At 40.5% G+C, this 23,086-nt stretch overlaps 1 protein-coding gene across 3 annotated transcripts; it reads left to right on the top strand.

The window, feature by feature from the left end:
- The first annotated feature begins 1,613 nt into the window (after nt 1-1,613).
- Nucleotides 1,614-18,848, top strand: ast (protein asteroid). 3 transcript variants are annotated; one of them, XM_067120193.1, is made up of 5 exons: nt 1,614-1,792; nt 6,736-6,935; nt 9,854-10,259; nt 13,312-13,530; nt 17,021-18,848. In XM_067120193.1, the coding sequence occupies exons 2-5, from the start codon at nt 6,739-6,741 to the stop codon at nt 18,683-18,685; spliced, it is 2,487 nt and encodes an 828-aa protein (XP_066976294.1). In that variant the 5' UTR covers nt 1,614-1,792; nt 6,736-6,738; the 3' UTR covers nt 18,686-18,848. The 3 variants fall into 3 exon arrangements, with proteins under 3 accessions (XP_066976294.1, XP_066976296.1, XP_066976295.1); XM_067120194.1 differs by lacking the exon at nt 1,614-1,792 and adding an exon at nt 1,826-1,966; XM_067120195.1 differs by lacking the exon at nt 6,736-6,935 and having other exon boundaries at nt 1,674-1,792.
- The last annotated feature ends 4,238 nt before the right edge of the window (nt 18,849-23,086 follow it).

Here is a 23,086-nt window from a genome sequence, read left to right as displayed (position 1 = left end):
TAATGTGCTTTGAAATTTTCATTTTTTCAAGTTACTTTCGGAGGATTCAAAATACACCATCATTCGGAAGTGACACTATATTGCAAACAGGCACTGATTTGGGAACCACCCATTCTTGTGGAAGTGTGCTTGATAATGGGATAATGGAAATCATTGCCAGTGACCAAGGAAATCGGACCACTCCTCCCTGTGTTGCTTACAAAGACACTGACTCATCAGAGACGCAGCTAAGAATCAGGCTGCCTTCAACCCCACAAACACACTCTTTGATGCCAAGACGCTGATTAGCAGGAAGACTGATAACTAAAGTGTCCAGAATGATTTCAGATATTGGCCATTCAATATCATCAGTCCTTCAGGGAACCGGAACTCCAAGAAGAATATAAGGGTGAACTTAACACCAACCTTAGGACACTGGTGTCATTGCAGGGCTAACGTTATTCGAATCAACAACAAACCCATTGCAGCTACGATCGCCTAAGGCTTAGACAAGAAGGAAGTGAGTGTAATGTGCTCATTTACCATTTGGGTAGTGGCAATTTTGATGTTTTCTTTCTAAACACTGATGATTGCATTTCTGAAGTGAAAGCAACAGCAGGTGACACATCTGAGGAGAAGACTGGCAACTGTCTTGTGAATCAACTCCAACAAGAATTCTAATGGAAGTACAAGAAAGGAATCAGTTGGTCTTTTTCACAAAAATTATGCTCCTAAAAGAAAGAGAATATCTAGTGATAAAATAGAAATGGGTGAGGTGCTTGAATAAATGTGGAAAAGTGTTTCGTGCTGCCGAAGAGGAGGGCAAATAAACTATGAGTGAAAAATTCCAATAAATTCTTTTTATTATTATCAGGAAACCTATTTTCATAAAGGTCCTTCTGCCCTTTGTTCCAAGAAAAACCATATTTTGGTTTATTTTCCCCCGTAATATGTAAAGACATTTCTACTATTAGTTTCAAGAGTATATGCAGATATTTATTTTATTACCTTCATATTTTCTTATAGTAGCACAATTTATTATAATGTCCAAGAATATTCCAAATATCTTCTGATTTGTTATGATGCCAAAGAATGTTCAAAATACTTTTGTTTTGCGGTAGCCTACATTTTTATTAGAATAACTTATAAAAACTGTACATAAAAAAATATTTCTTATATTCTTTGGCATCATAACAAATCAGGAAAATATTTGGAATACTGTTGGACACCATTACAAATCGAGCTATTCTAAGAAAAAGGCTAAGCTAAAGTATACGTACCTCTCTTCAACACTTAAGCATATTTGTTACAGTATGTCCGATATCACGAGAGAGAGAGAGAGAGAGAGAGAGAGAGAGAGAGAGAGAGAGAGAGAGAGAGAGAGAGAGAGAGAGAGAGAGATTGTTTACAAAACAAATAACATTGTCAGTATCAAAAAATTAAGTAATACCTAGCCATTAAGTGTTTAATGATATGGGTAGAAATTGAATGTTATTTCACAACGATAGTAACATGATTGAATCGTTCATCGTGCATTTTAATGGAGTAATAAGTATACATTTCATTTCTTTCAAAGAATATGAAGAATACGAATACCGTTGACACATAAAGGGATTAAAACGAGCTTAAACTTTAAAAGTTTTGAACTATCGTGAGCCGTTAAAAAGTTGTAAGACAAATATATACTACTAATATTTATTTACCATGCTGCTGTGCCAAATTATTCTTTCATTAAAACAAATGTTATGTGAATTGAAGTGAATATTAAAATTACCCACGTTATTTATGCAAATAGAGTGTCATCTTGATAAAAGTGAGTTTTTTTCTTGTTTTGCGGGAAATGTTTGCTTTAAGAGCTACGTTATCTTAAGTATCCATGTTAGGCAAGACGAAGGAAGGCCAGGCTAACCTGCCATACCTGCGCTATTCAGCAAAGGTCAAATCTATATCAAGATTATGATTGCCGGAACATTAAAAATTTAATTTGGTAGGACTAAGCAAGAGCTCCACATGGGGTAGCCCATTAGGCTACTTTGGAAATTTATTTTTCCTAGGATACAATATTTTGGTTGCTAGCCAAGGCTAATCAAGAATTTAGGCTAGGCTACTGTTATTTTTTTGTCGGTCGACTGTAAGCTGTAATTAACCGCAGAAGTTGTAGGCTGGCTGGGTAGAACTAAGTTATAGGTACACGGTGGGTATTTAGCGAGAAATGGCAGTTTCTTATAGTATTTTGGATGCTTATTAACAATTTAACGTTAATTTTTGGCGGTCGGCTGTAATTAACTTACAATTTACCTTTGAACTCTACCCTACAGTAATGGGGACCCTGATGGGAATCAGGGTTTCCATACGCGATCTTCACGAGACAGAGCACCGTACGTCTGTTTGAGCGGTTCATATCCCGTCTGGCAAGTGCAATAACTTGTTAACGTATGGGTAACTCCCCACCCCCGGGCCAGTACTAAACACGGTGAAGGGACATTCCATTTGGCCGACAACAAACAAATGCACTGCCAGTGTCAGAAGCCTAAAAGTGTTGAAAAAACCAGTTTCCAAGGTACTGCACTTGCGGGCGGGATATGAACCATTTGAAACAGGCGTAGCCGTGCTCTGTCTTGTGAAGCTCGCGTTAGGAAACCACTTGTTGGATGGACTTCAGGGGACAATTACAGGTTAATTACAACCGACCGCCAAAAAATAACGAATTGTAAATAAGCAGCAAAATACTATAAGAAACTGCCATTTTCTGCAAATACCCGCGGTGTCTCTATTACTTAGAAATACCGCTGGCTGTCCTGGAATGCTATCGCGCATGCGCAGTGTTATAGGGGAGCTTTTGGTAAAAAGTGGAGTTGGTAGAACTAGACTAGTAGGTAAAGCATTAGCTCTGTGTCAGGTATTTCCTTTAAACTTGGCTTTTCCAATAGTATTTTAGTTTTTTATTTTTGTCAGTCGACTGCAATTGACAGAACTGAATATGTTTTTGTATGCTGGTACTGAGCTAAGTAACACAGCCTACTAGGTTAGGTTAGGTTAGGGTATGGTTCCTTTTATAATAGATTTCCTTAGCCAATCCCTTCTTGAACATATACATGGATAAATATCTCAGTAACCATAAATTTGCAGTAGGTTTTATTATGCTTTTTGTAATTTTGCAATAGGTTTTATTATGTTTTTCGTATTAGGCAAATTAAGGAGGCTTATGAACAAGGCAAAGAACTCAGATGTTATGAGCTAGTACTGAAGCAAAAGAAAAATACTGCCAACCATTACTGGTGGGAGGGGTAAATATTTACAATGTAACTTCATTTTTAATCAAGTAAAATACTGTATGGTGTTTCTGGTATTTATGTTGTAAGTATTTTCCTATGTATTTCCACTGGAAATCCAAGTTAACCCACCCCCACTAAACTGAGAATTTGGAGGGGGAGGTGGATAACAAAACTGAGTGAAAAACACAGATGTGGGCTACCTCACCCTTTATCCCCTCCCCTTCTAACTCTGCAGTAGAGGTACTGTGCTGTTATTTGTTCCTCCCTGAGGAACAAATGAAACTTACTACACCTTTGTTAGGTTAGATTAGGAAGGTTTGATTACTGTTGGACATATCCCTGATATTTTCATGTTTTCATTATCCTCCCCCCAAAAAAACCCCATTCATTCCTACAGGAATACAAACCATCACCTTGTATAAGAGTATCCTTTAGTGAAAGGTAGAAACAGTCATCGAACTTGGTGACAAGGTGGTTAAGGGGGATGATGGGGGTATTCCTCACTCATTTTGTTACCCCTCACTCACCTATCTATGCTTCTTGTGACTTCTGAGTTGAACTTGTGTTTATGTTGTGAGTTGTATTGTTTGCATGTAAAACAGTGTCATATTCAGAGATGTGGAGGACATTACCAAACGTAGTGTACCTTTATCCCCTCCATTTTAGTGGATGCCCACGGTGTAATACTTAATTGTTGGGGAAACTCGCTACTGTTGGAAGTTTTTGTTAGAGGAGTTAACTACCATTTAATACATTGACTTTCCTTCCTTTAGGAGATACAGTTATAGGCATTAATTACTGCTACTTTTAGAAAGATGATGATGAGTCCAATAAGGCTTCTCACAAGAAGCCTTGTAGGATTTCCAGTTAGTGCTCTTCCCAGTCTTTGGAAGGTGGTAGCCTTGGTAACATGTGGGTGACAGTCAGCTAATGCACACAAATATGCTTTCAGCATTAAGTTTAGTTTTGATTGATGATACAGATTCTTGAGAGGTTATTAGTTAACATAAAAATCAGTATTCCTTAAAAGTATATTGGTTGGCGGACCACAATTTTGGTTGGTTATGTTATGCAAATTGTTTTTTTGCAATCAGCACCATTTGTTCTGATTATTCAGGTCCACAATCTGAGAGGGAGCTTAGCAAGGCAATTGATTTGCCAGCTTTTCTTTGGGGAGAAATCCAAATCTCGCTTGCTTGATGGAATCAGTTTAATCCTGGAGGTATTTTTCCTCCTTTTTCTCCTTGCTCAGTGGGAAAAGATTGAGCTTTCTGAAGAGTAAATTTAGGTGGCAGTGGAAAAGAGCTGTTCTGATAACTGGGTACCCTGATCCACCGTGCAGTTTCCTGCAAGCTCTCTGGGGTGTTCAAGGGTACTGTGGCCAAGCCTTCAGGAGTGACCATGCCTTTGTTCAGTATTTAGAGGGCTCAGACCTTCTTGAAACTTGACAAGCACTCAGATTTCGTCTGGGGAACACAAAAGTAGACAGTTCCCTTCTCTAGCTGCCATAAACAGGGGACGTCTGCTTCCTCCATGATGGTTACAGACTACTTTTCAAGGACTACCAACCTCTCTTTTCTCTGACACTGAATCTGTTTCCAGCTTACCCTCCAGGATCTTTCAAGCTATGGTCTTGTCAGCAAAGGTGAGAAATCATCTAAGGGTTGGAGACTAGTCATTGACCTCACTCTGTTGAATTAGCTTTGAGTTATAGACTCAATTCAGATGGGAACACTTTGTTCTTTGTTGGATTCTGTTACAAAAGGCAACTTCATACATTTTGCAGATCTGAAGGATGCATATTTTCAGATGCCCATCCATCACTCCTCCAGGAAATGCCTTCATTTCATCTGTGAAGTGATTGTTTACCAGTTTAAAGCTCTGTGCTTCAGACTTGCAACAGCCCTGTAGGTGTTCATGTGAGTGTTCACGTTGATGTCATCTTGACCTACATGCATGGGATATGTTTTCTGCATTATCTCAATGACTGGCTGGCTTTGGCATTGTAGAGATGCAGTTGCTCCAGAACAGGGACTGCTTCCTTCCTTTTTGTCATAGCCTGGGTGCAGTACCTGGTTAGAAGATGGATCATTTGCTGAAGCTTCAGGAACATATGGGGCATGATGATAGACATGATTGTAGTGAGTTTTTAATAAGGTTCTTGCTTCAGCATCCTCAGGAAGGTGACAGCAGTTTGTGTCATCACAGGAACAACCAGCTATGATTTGGTAGGTCGTCTGAGGCATTTCCACCAATGCTCACTTCGTTGGCAATTGAAGCAGCAATCTTTCCTCTCACCTTATGCCCTTGCGTCAAGAGTGAGAGGAGAACTAGCTTGCTGGCTGGACATTTGGAACGTCTTTGTAGTTCTTGTGAACTCCTCATCACTGTAGATGGTTCTGTTCTTAGATGCATCAGTTAGGGGCAAGGCTCACACCTTGAAGATCTGTGCTCTGGGTGTAGGGACAGAGAACAACCTTTATCAACATGATGAGAATTTGCAGCGTGGAAGTTGTAACTTTCTGTGACTGTGTAGTGGTCATTCTCTTGTGTTGAGCAACAGTGGTTGGTGATGCAGATTTATGAGTGGTTTTGCCACACTGTTGAGTTGTCAGCCATGTATAATCTTGCTACAAGGAACTTTTTGGTAGACCAGCTCAACCTCCATGGCCAGTTAATCGGAAAAGATTAGTCCCTACTTCTATATTAGCCCTTCTATCCTGTATGTGCAATGCCTAGTTTGCTTTGAATTTCACTATTTCACTACTAGACTAAAAAAAGAAAATCCAACAATGGGCACAGAATAGTGAATAAGATTCTGGAAATCATTTAGACTGAAATTTCATTAAAAAAGTAAGGGTTCCATATTTGGATGAGAATGAAATGTAGATAATGATGGCTTGGACAAGTCCTTCATACCACCCCAGTGGAGATTTAAGGTTAAAGCACAGGAAAAGAGGCAGAATTTCAGAGACCCTCTGCATTGCGTGATATTAGAAGAGATGATGATGATGGTAGGCTTTATTGCCATCAAGTGCTAGCAAAGAAAGTAGGCTATACACAAAACCAGTTTGTTTTATTAAATATTTAAATTGTTGGTTTAATATGCTTACCTCATGAATTGGTGGTGCATCTTAATACAGTATCATGTACATATTATTTGCCAAGAATCATTTTTTGTGAAAGGAAAGATCTGAAGGCTTGATGAGGCAAAAATGGAAAGAAGCCTGTGATACTAATTTAACTTTTACCAACAGTAAAGAAAAACATATTTTATTTCAGATAATTATGTCAAATTCTGTTTTACTAGAAGACTTATCAAGGCATTAAAATTTAAAGAAATCTGATTAAATTTCACTTAGGCTGTTCATATATATAGTATAGTACTGTATTAGTATTAAAGAAAACAGATTGTGTTTACTCAATAAATGTTAACATTCTAATTATGAAGTGTTTCCTAACTTTTCAACATTACTTTCAGACAATGGGTATCAGAGGACTTATGTATTATATGAACGAGCAGCTTGATGTTATGGAAAACAGCAAATTGAGCAACTGCAATGTTATTTTTGATGGTAAAAACTTGGCTCATTTCCTTCACAATGAATGCACAGGCATTAATGTTTCCTTTGGAGGAGACTTTGATAAATATTCCAGCTTTATTCAGAAATATTTTGAAGCGTAAGTATGAAGCATTTCTTGTCTTCTGACAAAATTGAATTGATAGCGCTTGTATTGTTTTTCTGTCATTCAGTTTCAAGGGATTGTTCTAGAATATGTTTGGCTTTAAGTGGTATGCAAATGGTCCCCATATTCCTCTGTGTTAAAATACTGTTTTATATAAGTAACTCACCCAGTAATTACTTAGCTAAGAGTTTCTACTCGACGACAGCTTAAATTTTGAAAATTCGCGGTAGTGCTACTCTTTTGTTTATGTAGTTGACTAGCCCTGCTCACTTTCTGGGTAAGAGAGGAACAACTCAGCCAAGAGCTCAGTTTGTTTCTGCCGGCTTAAGACGACACATGGTGTTAAGATATGCAGCTGAATTTGAATTCTTTGGTTGAGATCTTCCCTCTTGGTGAAGTATTTTTGACCTGGTAGCCTTTGGCATTGATTATTTAGATAGCTTTTCAGTTAAAACCATCATTGTGACTAGTTCTCTTGGAGACTTACTGATTTTTTTTACTTTACTGCTAGTGACCATGTCAGACTCTAGCTCTTCTAGTTTTTGGTTTTACAGCAAAGGCTGCTATTCTTGATTGATTAAACCTTGTTATGACTTGCATACCTTGTGCACTGCATGTACTGGACAGGTAAAGAGTGGGTTGAGAAAAAATGGAAAACTATGGCTTCTCAATTTTCAAAATTTAGAGAGACCGTAAGTGGAAAGTGGTTTCTAGAGCCAATGTAAAATCTTGAGCTAGCCAGGGTTCTAATCCGACATCTAGTAATGTTCATGTTCCTGTTGTCTCTTCTGCTAAATTAATTTCTCCCATTTCCAGCCCTCCTCCAATTCCACCTACTACATTTTTCTGGCTTCCACACTCCTGATGTGGACCGCCACTCCATCCTCGAGCAAAAGTTTGATCAAAAGTTCAGTCTGCTCACAAGTTCTGTGGCCCAAATTTGGGAATCTATGCGTTTCCTCATGGATAAGTTCAGTGAGAAAAGTGCTGATGCAAGTGAAGTGATAGTGGCTGCCCATCCCACCAACTCTCCTAGGCAAAGGTCACTGTCATACTCCCTCAACCCTGGGAGGAGGCATACTGGAGGCCCAAGGGAGGTTGGTGGGGTCTGCCCACAGGTAGTCACCCCCTCAGTTGCACCTGTTGCATCCCAGGTTGCGACAAAAGACATCCACTGGAAAGGTTTCTCAGGTGTTTATAATCTTTCGAGCTCGGACTCGAGTCCAAGTAAGGGGGCGCCAGTGGCGACTGGCGTTTCTTGGATGAGTCGCGCCCTCTGAAAAGGCGCTCATCATTCAGGGATCAGTCCCCTCTGCTACCCAGCAAAAGACTTAGAGAGCCTTCCTGTAGCCCCCAGCCATTGTGCAGTGCTTGGGACAGCCCCGAGCGCTTTTCCCAGTCGGAGTACCATTCAGTGATGCCTGGAATATCGTCTATGTCTTCTAAGTATGCTTCTCATTTGGCCAAGCATGCCTCTTCTCGAGAGTGCCTGTGCTCTTCTGCTGATTATTCTCTTATTGGTAGTGAGCGCCTGTTTGGTGCTGAGTGCCCAGGTGTTGTAGAGTGCCTGTTGGTGACGGAGCGCCCAGTAGTGATGGAGCGCCCAGTAGTGGCTGAGCACCCACTGGTAGCCAAGTGCCAGATAGTGCCCGAGCACCCATTGGCTCCAGAACGATGTAGTGCATCTGATTTTCAGGCAATTGTGGACAGCCCTTTGGCGCTCAAGCGCCCTTCCTCAGTTGAACTTCCAGTTATTTCGAATTGCCAGGCGCCAGTTCCTGTTGTTTCGGCTTTTTCAAACAAGCTCTTGGCGCTGACTTTGGCACATCTTTTTGCACAGGCCCACCTTCTGCTAAGGAGCTCAATCCTTTGTTGGCCCCTCTTCAGAGACAACTAGATAACATTTTGGGACTCCTACAGAAGGCTTCTTTGGCGCCAGTAGTCACCACTCTGGATCCTTCTCTTTCCCCTGTTTCTTCGGGAGAAGAGGAAATGGACCAGGAGGAAGTTTCATTGGCCTATGCTTCCTTGCTTAGGTATTTACTTCAGAACTTCCCAGATTTTTTCACCCCAGCAGCTCCTGCTTCTCCAGCCTCCTTATTCATGATGAGCGATCAGCAGACTGGTTCAAATAAGCTACCCAAGATAGTTCTCTCATCTTCTTCTAGAAGGCCTTGTTGAAAGTAGACAACTGGTTAGCAGGGAAAAGATTATATCGTTAGTGGTGAAGGTTTGCCTGCACGGGCCGACCGTGCAGGCATAACTGCGCAGGTATAACTGAACATTAGAGGCTGCCTTAAGAGTTGCATCAGGCGACATGAAGGCTCAGTCCTATATTACTAGTGTGATGCTGTAAATGATTTTGGGAAAAATTTATCAGTAGTTTATTGTGAATCTGAAAGAAGTAATTTTACTGATCTATCTTTCATGTGAAATCCATCTGTCACTTGAGTAACTGATAGCAAGTAAGAATGTTCCATGTTAAAATGAGCAGTTATTGGTTCAGTCTTTTAAGTTATTCCCCTGTATTGTGTATAGACAGCTAAATATTGCACTGTGACATATTTTGGTTCTGTTTAAGTTGGATTGTTGTGAAGTATAGTAAAATGTACTGTATTTAGCCTTGATCACCATCATTATTACTGAAGCACTTTAGGCATTTTTCTTTCATTATAAGTTTTGCATACAATGGAATTTTGTTTTTTTTTTAGTGGAAAACAAAAAAGATAGATCAGCAGTGTTGTATATCACATAGATTATGAATTTTCATTTAGAATTTCTACCACATAGAGATGTAGTTAAGGTTTGTTATTTGCTAGACCAAAAAAAATCTTATTAATTGTAGAAGATAACTTTTATGAATTTGTATGAACTTGAAACACTGACAATGTAATTTTTCTTTTCTCTTTAAGGTTGAAGTCATGTGGAATAAAACCTCTTGTTGTGATGGATGGAGGACAGCCTCTAGATGGAAAAAAATTAAAGACTGCACAAGAAAGAGCTGAGTTTCAGATAAAAAAATGTCTTTCAGTGGAGCCAGAAAACCAGTTCATTGATAAAATTTTTCCTCCCATTTGTCTGCAAGTTTTTATTACAACATTACGCAACATGGGTGTTCTCATTCTCCAGGCAGATTATGAAGCTGATGATGAAATTGCTGCCATTGCCAGAGAACTCGGTTGTATTGTTATCAGTGAAGACACAGACTTTTTTATGACCGATGTAGAGTTTGTTCGTTTATCTTCAGTTAGTTACAAGTCCATTTCTAAGAAGAAATACATACCATGCCGTCGTTTTAACAGAGATGCCTTTTGTGATGTAAGTATATGTAATGAAATTAAGTTTTATCAATTGCTTTCATGTTAGAGAAGCTGATTTACCAGAGACACTTGATTTGTTCCGACACGATATACAAACCATCAGTCCTTTACATTAGGAATTACTTGTGGCAAAGCTGGACACGGCTGTTAAACTCTTGAACAAGGTGGTTAGGCAGTAACTACCGTCAGGTAGGAGTTTAATACCCGCCTGCCTGGATGTAAACATTCCAGTTTGCTTTCGGCCGTCATGCATTACAGATGTGTTTTCAGATCTCTTTGCCTGACTCTTGTTAAGCTCTTTATTATCCTGGTGGGATCTCTCTGTATTTTTGTGTATATACAGTATTACATGTGTTTGATATTTGTTAATTTACAAACCCACGATTTGTGATAGCCTTGCATAAGCCGTTGTTCCCCAGCATCTGTGTCTCGGGTTTGACAGCCAAGGGCGTATTTAGAGGGACGTAACTGAGTGCCCTTTATTTAGATACTGAAAGCGTTCCTCTGTACGTTCAGAGATATTAGATTGGGACGTAATATCTTGACTCCCCTACATTGATCTGGATGTAACAAATTTGCTCCCCTTCTTGGACTCCCACCCTCCGTGCACAAGGGCATGACTACTTCCTTTCTACTTGTGCTGAGTGTTGTTTTTGCTGCCTGCACTACAGAGTCTCGCGGGGGGTTAGGTTGCAGGCGTCGTCAGTAAGTTTCGTTTTCACGGCACCCTTGGTGGCCTCCCCTCCTTCCTCTCTCCCTGTAGGTTCTTCCTTATCCCTCCTTCAGGAGAGATCTTTCTCCTTTGCCCTCTTCGCTCACTCGTCAGGCAAAGACCGCGAGGGGGTGGGGGCACAGGCAGTCGGGCGACCTCTTCTTGCTGCGTAGAGCAGTTCCCCTCGGAGCGAGAGGAGCCTCCCTCTAGCAGTTCTCCTCGGAGCGAGAGGAGCCTCCCTCTACTAATCATCTTTGCTTTCCCCTCGAAGTGAGAGGAGTCTCCCTCTACTAATCATCTTTGCTTTTTCTTTCAGGTTGACAGTGAGCATCGTAGGCACAGCTGTAGTTGGCTGGATATCTCAGTTGGGATATCTTTGCATGAAGGAGTCCAGATGTTCATACAGTGTTGCTTTGGGATCGACCACAGTACCTGGTTGGAATGGCATAGTTCCACGTCGGGATTGTTCCGATGTGGATCGATCGCTGTCATTGCTGGCCTTCATGTGTGCTGTGGCACTGCCTCTGGCATATCTGTGGTCCGTCTGCTCCTGCTGTTTCCTGTGTTATGCTCCTGTTGACTCGGTGACAGTCTCTGGGCAGTTCTTCCTGGTCTCCTGCCGCAGTCGTCCTGATCATTCCTGTTGCTGCTGGTGATGTTCATGTGACGTTCCTGGCCGTTTCTGTAGCTCCTGCCTTCCGATCCGCTTCTGTAGCTCCTGCATCTGCTGTCCTGATTGTGCCTGCTGTTTTTCCTGGTGGTCATGTCCTGGGCTGCTTCCATTGTGATCCTGCCTAGCTGCCCTGAAGGTTACGATGTTTCATGTCCACCATCCTGTAGAAGATGTTGGAGTGAAGGTGAAGGAAGTCACCCTTTGACAGTGGACGGGAAGGATTCCGCGGAGAGATAAGAAGTGTACACAGAAGCGGACGGAGTTTCTCAACCTTTGATAAATAGACTTTAACATTTGCACCGGACATAAAGACATCCCCGCTTGATCGCTGGAACTGAACACTTGCAGATAAAGAACCTTAAATGAATGAGGCAGAGTTTTAGCCTCCGACTCTGTCTTCGCCACTAATTCCGGAAGAAGGGAAATACATATCATTTACCGCCTAGGAAACCAGCCTAGAAAACTTCCCGAAGCTCGCCCACCTTTCTATCTGCAGCTAAAGCCGAAAGAAATAAAACACCTAATCAGTTGTCTTAATGTTAGAACTTCCAACAAATCTCACAAAGGAGCCCGAGTCCTCAAGACTGGACGTTAAACTTAAAGGAACGCAATAAATCATAGAAGATCTTACTACTAGAAATTTTTGGGAAGATGGAAAAATGTACTTCTAAGTGTTGAGTGGTAGCCAGCAATAGCCGAAAATGGAAGAATCTTGACTTCCGAAAGAGTAAGAGAAAATCAGCTATTTTGGTTATGGCAGGCCTAAAGATGGAATGACCTTCCTTACGACACCGACTTCCACATGTCCAGCTGACCTGGTAAAGCTTACGGGTTGTCTTTCTCAAGCTGAAAGAAACACTGTCTAGACATAGCTTTAGAGAGTCCGGTCTGTCTAGCTGTTGGCTCAGTAGTTGCCTGCAACTAGGTTCATCGCGCAAGAGTTTGGATGATAATGTTGAAAATGCGGTTGTCTAGAAGATCATCTGCATGAGAAAGGTTAATTAAAAAGAGCAAGGTGCAATACACTAACTCTGGCTTGGAAACCAAGCAAAATATACAAGCAGGAATAATAGTTACAGAAAAGGAAAGACCAAATTACATACAGCAATAGAGGAATAGTCAGTGAAGTACTATAAAGCAAATAGAAGAAAATCAAAAGTGAAAGAAATTATATTAATTTACAAACTTGAATAAGCTAGGGAGCTCTTGTCATTTATCTAGCTTACAATGAACCATGTGAAATAGTGAGGTCATCAGTTTCGATCTACTGATGGGGCAAAGGTGTGCATGCACTTACTGTCAGTCATTGGTTGATTTTTTAGTTGTTCTTCCATCTTCAAAACTTCAAGAGGTACATGTCCTGAGAATTTGACATTGAGATTTGTGATTAATTTTGGCGCATGAGTTTGTTTTGAAACAAAATTTTTTGATGCACCCATTATTTTCTTCATAATGACCCATAAAATATTTGCTTCTATTAGCCGACTTCATAAAAAAAAAATTAAGGAATTCTTACATGTCTGGAACTTGGGGTTGGGGGTAACACATACATGGTACTGTCAGCTAGTCAGGAGAAAGTCTTTGATCATTATAAAGGTTTTTGTTAATAATAAGTTTATTTAAAAATGCTAATGTTCTTTTTAAAAAATTATATATTTTTGTCAGTCTACAGGTGTGAATAAGGCACATTTGCCATTGCTTGGAACCCTGCTGGCCAATGACTATGTGGACAGAGAGGCTCTTGCTAAATTTCACAAGAGAGCAGCAATTGAGATGAGCTGCTATAAGCCAAAATGTGGGATTAGTCGGGCCTTGACTATTAAATCAGTCATTCATTGGATGGCGAAGAGAAAAAATAAAGCTTTGAACCAGGTTCTTGAGGAGGTAAGTTTATTTTTTATGTTCATGTATTGTCCAATAAGTAAATAGAACTTACGTTTTGATATAAATAACTTACCCAGTATTTACATCGCTGTAGTTTTTACTCGCATGGCAGCTTGAATTTTGAAATTTGCGGTAAAACTTCTTCTTCTGTCTGAGTTGGTGACTAGGCCCCGCCTACTTTCTGGGAAGGAGAAGAACAACTCATGACAAGAACTTCAATATGTTTCTGCCATCCTAGAGCTCGCATGGTTATAGGAGAGCAGCTTTTCGTTGAATTTCATCTTGTTATTTTCATGAATCGGTGAAGTATTTTGACTCTTTGCCTTCGGCACAAATATTATTCATTATTTTGTGGATTGTCTCTTTATTTGATTTTCTGTCTGGATTTGTACTCTGTTTCGTATGCAAGCTGGCTTTTCTCTTATTGGGAATTGCAGATCGCCTTTTCTTGTGTTCTTTGGTTGTTTTAATAGAAATTCTTTATGCTCTGTTATCTTTAAGTGTATTTTCCTTAGACAACTTCATGATTTAGACTCTTGCTAATTTTGTATTGTTTGTGGCTTTATTCATAAATATGTCGGATTCCAGCACATCCAGTTTTAGGTATTGCAGTAAAGGATGCAATTCCAGGCTTACCAAAGCTTTGTATGATGCACACACTGTTTGCTCGTCTTGCAGAGGTCAAGTATGTTCTATCGATCTTACTTGTAGTGAATGTGCTGACTGAGATAAAAAAACTTGGAAAACTTTGCCCTCTCACCTGGCTAAGTTAGAGAGGGACAAGAAGAGGAAAGCGGCTTCAAGGGCCGAGAATAAGGCGTCAGGTAGTAACTCGACTCCTAAGTCAGTAAGTATGTATGTACTGGTAGTGACCTTGCCTGTGTCGAATGTGTCTCCGAATGTGTCTTCTGTGTTAAGCCCTGTGCCACCCACTCCCGGCTCCCACGCTTCTGAACCCGACCGTTTCTCCATCCTTGAAAATAGGATTGATCGTAAGTTCAGCCTTAGGGTAAATACAGTGACTCAGTTAGGTGGTTCTGTGCTTTTTCTCATGGAGAAGATAAGTGATAAAAGTACTAGTGCAATGAGTGTTGAGGAGGTGGCTACCTGTCCTGCTGACTCTCCTGGGCAAAGGTCACTGCCAGACTCCCCTACCACTGGGAGGAGGCATACTGGAGGCCCAAGGAAGGTTTGCGAGCACTGCTCACGGGTAGTCGCCCCCTCGGTCGAGCCTGTTGCATCCCAGGTTACGACAGAGGGTGGCTGGAGAGATGTCTCAGATGTACACTGTCTCTCCTCGAGCCCAGGAACACCCAGCCCAGTATCAGGGCACCAATGGCATTATTCTAAGGAGTCTCGACCCTTAAAGAGATGTTATGCTTATTTGGAGTACAGTATTCTCCTCTGCCATCCAAAAGGTCCAAGGAACCTTTTTAGAGCCCTCAAGCTTTCTGCAACTGCGGGGACTCCCCAGAGCGGTGTTCTCTGGATCGGCTATCGTCTGGCTGCCAGTGTTTGGTGCCCAGGCACCCTTCATCTTCCTCCAAGTATGTGCCTTCCAAGGAGTGCCCGATAGCAGCTCCCAAGTACCCGATAGCGGCTCCCGAGCGCTCAATAGCAGCTCCCGAGTGCCCGATAGCGGCTCCCAAGCACCCGATAGTGGCTCCTGAGCGCCCGATAGCGGCTCCTGAGCGCCTGATAGCGGCTCCCGAGCACCCATTGCCGCCTGATCTGCCAGACTGGTATGAGCGCCTGGTGCTCTTATACTTACAAGAATATTATGTCCTCCCAGAAATCAGCCTTACTTTTCTCTTCGCTCAACCGCCACCACCTTTTCCTGCAAGAAGTAATGAGTGAGGTGACCCTGGAACTGCATAAGAAATCAACTCAAGATCTTCTGGCCCATTCAGCGAGACGACTAAGGAAATGAACTTCCTCCTCTTCGAGATCCAGCTCGCCTTTACAGAGGCAGCCCTTTCAAGAAGGGCGACAGAGAGCCCAGTCCAGACCTAGAGCTAACGTCCGCTTCCATCCCCGGGCGATTAAGAAGTCCACCTCACAGCCTGCATCCAAGAAGTGAGAATGCAGTCCTCCATGTGCCAGTGTGGACCAGACTCCATTTCTTTTGGGAGAAATGGAGCTCCAAAGGGGCAGAGCCTTAGATTGTGGAAGTGTTGAAAGAGGGATATGCAATACCATTCAAAGAGAGACCACCACACATCAACATGCTGATAGAATTGAAGGCCTACTCTTCAGGGTCAGAGAAGTTTATGGCCCTCTCAGAGGAGGTTTTGTCATTGCTCAAGCAAGGAGCAATAGAAAGAGTCGAGGACATTCGGTTGTTGGGATTTTACAATTGGCTATTCGTAGTCCCCAAATCATCATGGGGATGGAGACCCATCCTTGACATAAGTGCTCTGAATCTTTTCATTGAGAAGACAAGTTTCAAGATGGAAACAGATCAATCTGTTTTGGCATCCATTCGTCAGGGAGATTGGATGGTCTCCCTGGACATGCTCAACGCATGTTACCATATCCCATTTCATCCCAATTCAAGTAGATTCTTGAGGTTCATGTACCAGAACCAAGTTTTTCCAGCTCAGAGCCCTATGTTTTGGCCTGCCAACAGCTCCTCAAGTCTTCACCAGAGTTTTCACCCCCCCCCCCCCGGCATAGTGGCTTCACCTGATGGACATCAACATCCTGTTGTATCTAGACGATTGGCTCATCCGCTCACCCACCAAGTTACAATGCATGGAGGACCTTCAGAAAACACTTCTTTTGACTCAAGACCTCGGACTTTTGATAAACCCTCAGAAATCACAAGTGAATCCCTCTCAGGAGATTCTATACTTGGATTTTACCTGTGCCTACCATGATACTACACGTTTTGGATGGATGAACTCCCTCTTATATGGGATGCCCTAAGGTTTATACCAAAATATACTCAATTTCTTGCCTCTTAGGTTGTTAGTCCTTTGAAATTGGACCCAGTACTGAGAGCAAGCACACTTTGACAGAAGACTTTTACCCTACTTGACCATGTCAGTCGTTCAGATTTTATGAGTGAGAAGGTATGCCTTCCACCCTCGCCCTCCTTGTCCAAAGAACAATCAGAATTCTCTTATGGTCAGTCCTGACAGGATAAGGAGAGTAAAAAGGAGTGTGTAAAAGGCAAGGAAGCCTAGCTAATTTAACTGGATCAGCTATGTAAATCAGAAATTGGATTCAGTCCCTGATGCACCCCATGCATGACTGGGGCCTAAGAGTTTTGGGAGGAAGCATTATAAAAGCCCATTAGTGATATAAAGACTTTCCTTCATTAGGACGTTCTTGTAATTGTTATATAATGAATGTGCAATATGAATTTTCTGTATGCTTAACACTTTTAGCTCAGGTATTAAGTTTTTGTTTTAAAAGTATGCATACTCATCATATTGGCTATGTTATGTTACAAAATTTTATGAATCTAATACAGTACTTTCAACAGGCTGTTGGGAAAGACTGGAATTTGAAGAAGAAAGTAGTCAGATCTATAAAAGGATATACTTTGCAAAAGCCTTTTCTTTTGGATTGCATCCCATTCAGTACATGCACCAAAGATGTGAAGAATGAGGTAGGTCAACAAGGAAGTCAGTGTAGAAGTATTGAGTATACCTTTGGTACAGAGAAACAGAGATCTTTGGAAACATCTTCACAAATCAGGACTGCTCTTGTTCTGAAGAATGGGGAAGCTCCTCCACACTGGTTTGTTAAAGCATACAGGGAGAACAGAATCCCTCATGAGGTGGCTGATATTCTCACTCAGGGTTACTTCTTCTCACCTGCACAGGTGGAATGCACATCATCAGTTTCGTCATATCTAGTTGTTGAGCCAATTGTTCGTTTAGTGTATACATTTTTATGGAAAGGGTGCCAGACTGAGGAGAAGCAAGTGCACAAAAAATTTGCAAAGATGGAGAGTTTTTCGAATGAGATGGAGCATTTAAGTGTAGGTAGTGATGATAGCGAGGATGGATCAGATAAAAAGTTAGAAAGTACATCTAATTTTAATGTTAATGAATCCAAGTGTGAGAATTCATCTACAAACATTCTAGATTCATGTTCTAAAGGTGGGTCAAATTCAGGAAAGGACGAAAGACTATGTTGGTATATTCGAAAAAAAAAATCCCTTTGGTCTAAGCATCTGAGTTTTATTAAAGGTGATTTGGTTAATCAGTTACCTACACTGAAAGATGTAGGTTTGATGACCAGCAAAGAAAGGAAAGTTCTTTTTTATAAAATGGTGCAGTTGAGATGTGAAGTCAAAGATGAAGATTATCCTGCTGACTTAGAATTAATTTCAAATATCATCAAATATTGGTACAAAAACACCAAAGAGAGTTTGCAGGAATGTCATGCTTTGACTGTGCTTGTTAGTTTTTTCCTGTTTCATAAAATCGATAGTAAAATTGGGCGTGTGAGAACTTGGAAAGGATTTGAAAATGTTGAATCTTGTAAAGAGAAATTGTCACAGAGGTTGCAGGATCCAGCCTATTGTAAGTCAGATTTGAATGAAAAAGATTTGATTGCAAATATATCATATGAAGAGTGCCTAATTGCAGGGAGCACTTTGTTCAGATATCATCACATTGACAAAACAATGAACAGAAAGAAGTATAAAAGGAAACTTGTTCATGATTTCAGTGAATATCAGTCATGTGTGTATTTCTTTCAACTTTTGAACAGTTTGTTGTGTTTCCCATTTCCTTTCCTTAGTGTTGAGTATCTTTGGGGAGGTACTTTTGGATACAATGTTTTCATAAAATTTAGTGGTTCTCAAGATCGTCTTTTGGTTGTAAGAGAGATTTTTGGACAGGGCACTTGTTTAGAGAGATTATTTTGCATGATATTCAGTAAACTTGAAAAGATATTAAAATTCTCAAAGCCCCCAGTTGATAAACGTGACAAAATAAACAGCAGTAACTTTGGTAGGGAAAGTGAGAGAACTGAAAATCAGATGAAAAATCCTGTAGGAGAAAAGTCATCAGAGGAAATGAAAGAGGTCAGGGTAGAAGAAGTCAAGGTAAAAGTTAAAACCATTAAAAATCACAACCTTGGCAACAACCGTTTTTCAGCTTTTGTCGATGACTCAGACACTGATGAGGATAGCTAAGCTAGCATTAAGGTCTTCAGTGCTATTTTAATGTTTGTGAATATGTAATACCATTTTTGATACTGCAAAGTTTGTTGTAAATTTGAACTTAAGCTATTTTTAAATGTTTTTTAGGTTTGTTATACAATTTTTGTATGTGGTATTTTCTACTTCATGGGGAGCCGCTATAATGTTTTATTATCCTATTTAGTATATAACATATTGAAATAACTTTGTCAGTGGTTTGTGAACAATCCTCCTGAATACTGTGGCAAAGCTCTTATGTTCATGATCTGCTTTTAAGTTTCATTGTTGGACTGATTCTTTTATTTGATTGATGAATGAACCTTCAAGATGATGAGGAGTCAACCCTGGCCTGTTCAGTATTTGGATGACTTGTTCAAGGACAGGGTTGTGGATATAAGCTGCCAACAGTTTACCTTGATTCATATTAATGAGAGAAAAAAGAACTGCAGCTAGACAATAATAGCGTACAAAGAAGACCTAAATTGCTCAGAATGACAATGATTAGGTTAGTGGTCCTGACATGAGTGGTACAACAAGTCTGGGAATAACTTTTGAAGTTGCTAGTAGGCTGGGAGCTATGAGGCCTTAGAACTTTGACACCATTAGTAGGTTTGTTTACAAAATTTTGTAATAAAAGAAAAATTTTAATTCCTTACCAAGCACATTCATGTATATTTAATGTCAAAATAATATCAATTAAAATGGATGCTATTGCTGATGTTTCAACAGAAAAGATAAAAATTACTGATGAGTTCAAATAGCCAATGGAATGACCTAGAAAGTGTCTTGCAGGTTCAGTGATTGCTGAGAAACTGAATGGCATTGAGAGTTAATTGACAGCTTTTAGCTTGAGCAAAATGTTTCACAGGTCACTAAGAAGTGATGGTATGACAGTCATTTATCAAAGTACAGTAGGTATTGGATGGCCTTTGACTCAGTGTCATGATTTTAGTCCTAAATTCTTTATAATACATAAACCCAAATACAGTAATGTTTGATCATATTTTAGATCAAGCTAGAATGTTTCCAAGTTGTGACAGGGTCTAACTTCAGGCCCTCTGTGAGGTTTTAGGCATGTTGAGAGCAATTACAAAGATCCTCCAAAGTTCTCAAGAGGATAAGAACATACAGGCTTTTGGCAAATGTGGGGAAATTCTTAGAAACCTAGGAGAAAGCCATATCTGGAAGTATGTGAACTGAAATGGCAAAATGATCAAGTACAGTATCAAGTATGAATTGGAGTAGCCAAAGACGGTGGTTTTCTAAAGCAGAGAGAAAGTTGTATTGCAATTACATCAGAATATAGGAAAACCCAATGTGAGTATGTTTCGGAGGTGTAAAGAAAATAACAAACTGTGGATATAAAGTCAGACTATTGCATTTCCACCTTACATAGTTCTTAATTCTGCAGAGTTTAGCTGTGCAATGATTTTTAATATACAAAGGCAGCAGAAGTTGGAACAGATAGGTCGCCAAGAGGGATGTCACTGAGCTTGGTCAAAACATGAATTGGATGAGAAAGATTTTAAAGGAAAGGGATGTTCACCTCCAACCACTCAACCAATATCCATTTACAGTATACAATAATGGGTTATCATAAGGTCAGGCTCTTTTGAACAAAAATAATTTTGTACATAGTAAAGGGATTGTGTAGACGGGCTGAAAATTTCAAGGGATGGCAACCAGTTCGTGATAAGAATTTAAAGACTGCATACAGTGAGGGAAATTTGTAGATTTTGAAGAGTTAGAAAAAGGTCTTAAGACTTAGTTTTATAGTTTAATTGGTCTGGAGCATGAAACATGTCATGGTTCTCCAAGTAAATTACAGGCAAGCTGAAGGATGGAATGTAGCAGGACCTTTGTGAAAGGCCCAAAAGAGAACACAGAATGGGAAATATTGTATACCAAACTGTATTCCCTATACATTACACATTAAAATCAAGGTTACAACTACTTGTAGCTTACTTACCAATTAATGTACAGTATATCATAAAATTGCAGCAAAATGTATAAGGAAAACAAATATGAATAGAAATATTCAGCGCAAACACAATCTTAAATCTGTCTTGGGGAAGTCATCAACAGTTCCATCTAACCCTTGGAGAGACTTGTTCAAGATGTTCACATCACTTCAAAATGTTCCTTTTTTTTACTTCAACTCTTTATTGTCTTGATGTAAATGAAAAATTGGCAGAATCCGTTGTAATTATTTTCATAGTCGTTGTAGAATAGAGTTGGGAAATACAATATGAAAAACAGAATATTTTTGGTACAAACTCACCACCTTGCAATTGCTGTAAGTGCATCTGCTTTTGCAGACAAAAAAATTCTGTCAGCAGACAAAAAAAAAGTCTGTCGGCAGAATATGCTCTTACTATGCATTGCCTGAACAAAGCTTTGGAAGGAGGGCATATTAACATGTACAGTAAAGTGATGAGTTTGCACCAGATTATCAATTTTGTTTTTAAAAAATTGTATTGATTTTGACATCAAAAACCCATCATTTTACTATTTGGACATTGACTTTCAGGACTTGGAGTCAGCAAACTACTGAATGATTGTGTCTGGGAGTCCAGAAGTGTTGGGGACTTAACAAGGGTTCATGAAATGGCTTGGTATCTTGATAGCAAAACAACACTTTGTACTGCTAGAGGACTATGTCAGTAGTGAGCCACAGCACTTTTCATATATGACAACATATAAGACACCCCAATTTCAGAAGGGCATATTCAGGAAAAAAAGCCTTTAACAACTGAATAGATATTTCGGCACCAGTGCCAAGACTCAGCATGAGGGCAGCGGAGTCATGGGTGGTGCTTCTCTAATAAAAGATTGGCATATGTGACAGAGTTCACCGGAAGAGTCCAGGTCGATGTCTCTGCTCTTGGAAAACTGACAACTTCCTTGATTTCCACTTAGTAAGTGAAAATCCTGCTACTAGTGATATAGAAGTAATCAGTCCACTTGGTGTAGCATAGATTGGCTGTAAACTTTGCCTGAGTAGAGACAACTTAGGCAGCCTAACATGAAAAGCTACTGCTTTATAATTATTTGGAGCATACCTGAGGATTAGAGTGGTATCATGATTCCCTGCCTGCAAAAGAATATACTCTATCAGTTGGTGCATCACAGAAGATATGGTGCTGCCTTTGTTCATGAGATAAGCCACCATAATGGAATTTTGTGACATCACACTACCACTTAAATGCTGGACATTTCTCATGTGACATATGCTTTGACTCACCAAATCATGTTGATATGAACTCCCCCCCAATCTTCCCTTGAGGTACCTATAGAGAGCAGTAGGTCTAGGTCTGGAGAAGATATGTGAACCTAAGTTCATAAGTTTTGCTCATCTCTATCTGAGAAAGGTCTCCTAGGACCCTTGCAGAGGGTAGGACAGGAAGGTCTGATTGATCCATGGAAGACCACTGTCAGTTCAGCTCCAGCTGCAGTGAACTTATTCTGAACTGACGGAGAGTTGTCGTTTTTCCAGGGATGAGGTTTATAGAGCTCCTGTAAGAGAACATGGAGGCCACATGTTTTTAATCATGGGTCATACCAAAAACGTTGAAGTATCAAGTTACGTTCCCAGATAAATTGCCTCTTTTCTATTGTCAGGTCTGACTTGTCCCAGCAGATAGTCAGTTTTTTGTACTGGTACAGGCTGATGACCTAACTGAGTTTTCTCCAAAGTTCTATAGAGAAGGATGACATGATAAGCAAATTATTGAGATACCTCAGTAGCCTGTGGCTTCACTTGTGAGCCAGGACAGCAAATGAGCCAAGTGACAAGTGAACCCTGTGGGTTTGTTGCCAGATCAAAGCAAAAGGACCTTGAATTGGGACCTGAAAGTATGCCTCCTTCCTTGGATGCCAAAAGTCTCCTTCCAAATGGAATGACAAACTGATGTGACCATCTCCAACTGGCAAAGAGTCGGTAGCAAGTATCACTTGAGGATTAAGGTTGATGAATGGGCCTCCATCCTGTGAGGCCTTTGGGAAAACAAACAGTCAGCTGTAAAGTCCCTTGAGATCACAAGCTACTTCCTCTGTAGCACACTTGCCATCATAGATCTAATCCCTGTGATGAGGGCAGGAAACTTTCCTTAGTTCCTTGAGTATGACACAAATCAGGTAGGCTATGACATCAATAGAGGGCTTGTCTCCAGAAAGGGAAACCACCTAACTTGGTTTCAAGGTTTGATTCTCCCATGGGTCTGCCCCTATCACAAACCAGTAGTTCCAGAATTTCTGGAGACTAGGTCCCAGTGAAAGTAGATCTAATCAAGGTTTAATATCACCTTTTCTCAAACAAAATGGGGAATGCGGACTCCTGTAGGTCACAGGACGAGAAGAAATATTAGAATGTGGCTGCCTGGCTTGGGTGCCATG

This window comes from Macrobrachium rosenbergii, chromosome 18 (assembly GCF_040412425.1).
Source record: "Macrobrachium rosenbergii isolate ZJJX-2024 chromosome 18, ASM4041242v1, whole genome shotgun sequence".
NCBI classification, from domain to species: domain Eukaryota; kingdom Metazoa; phylum Arthropoda; class Malacostraca; order Decapoda; family Palaemonidae; genus Macrobrachium; species Macrobrachium rosenbergii.
Note: the sequence above shows the minus strand (reverse complement) of the source record. Positions and strands in the feature narration are given on the sequence as shown.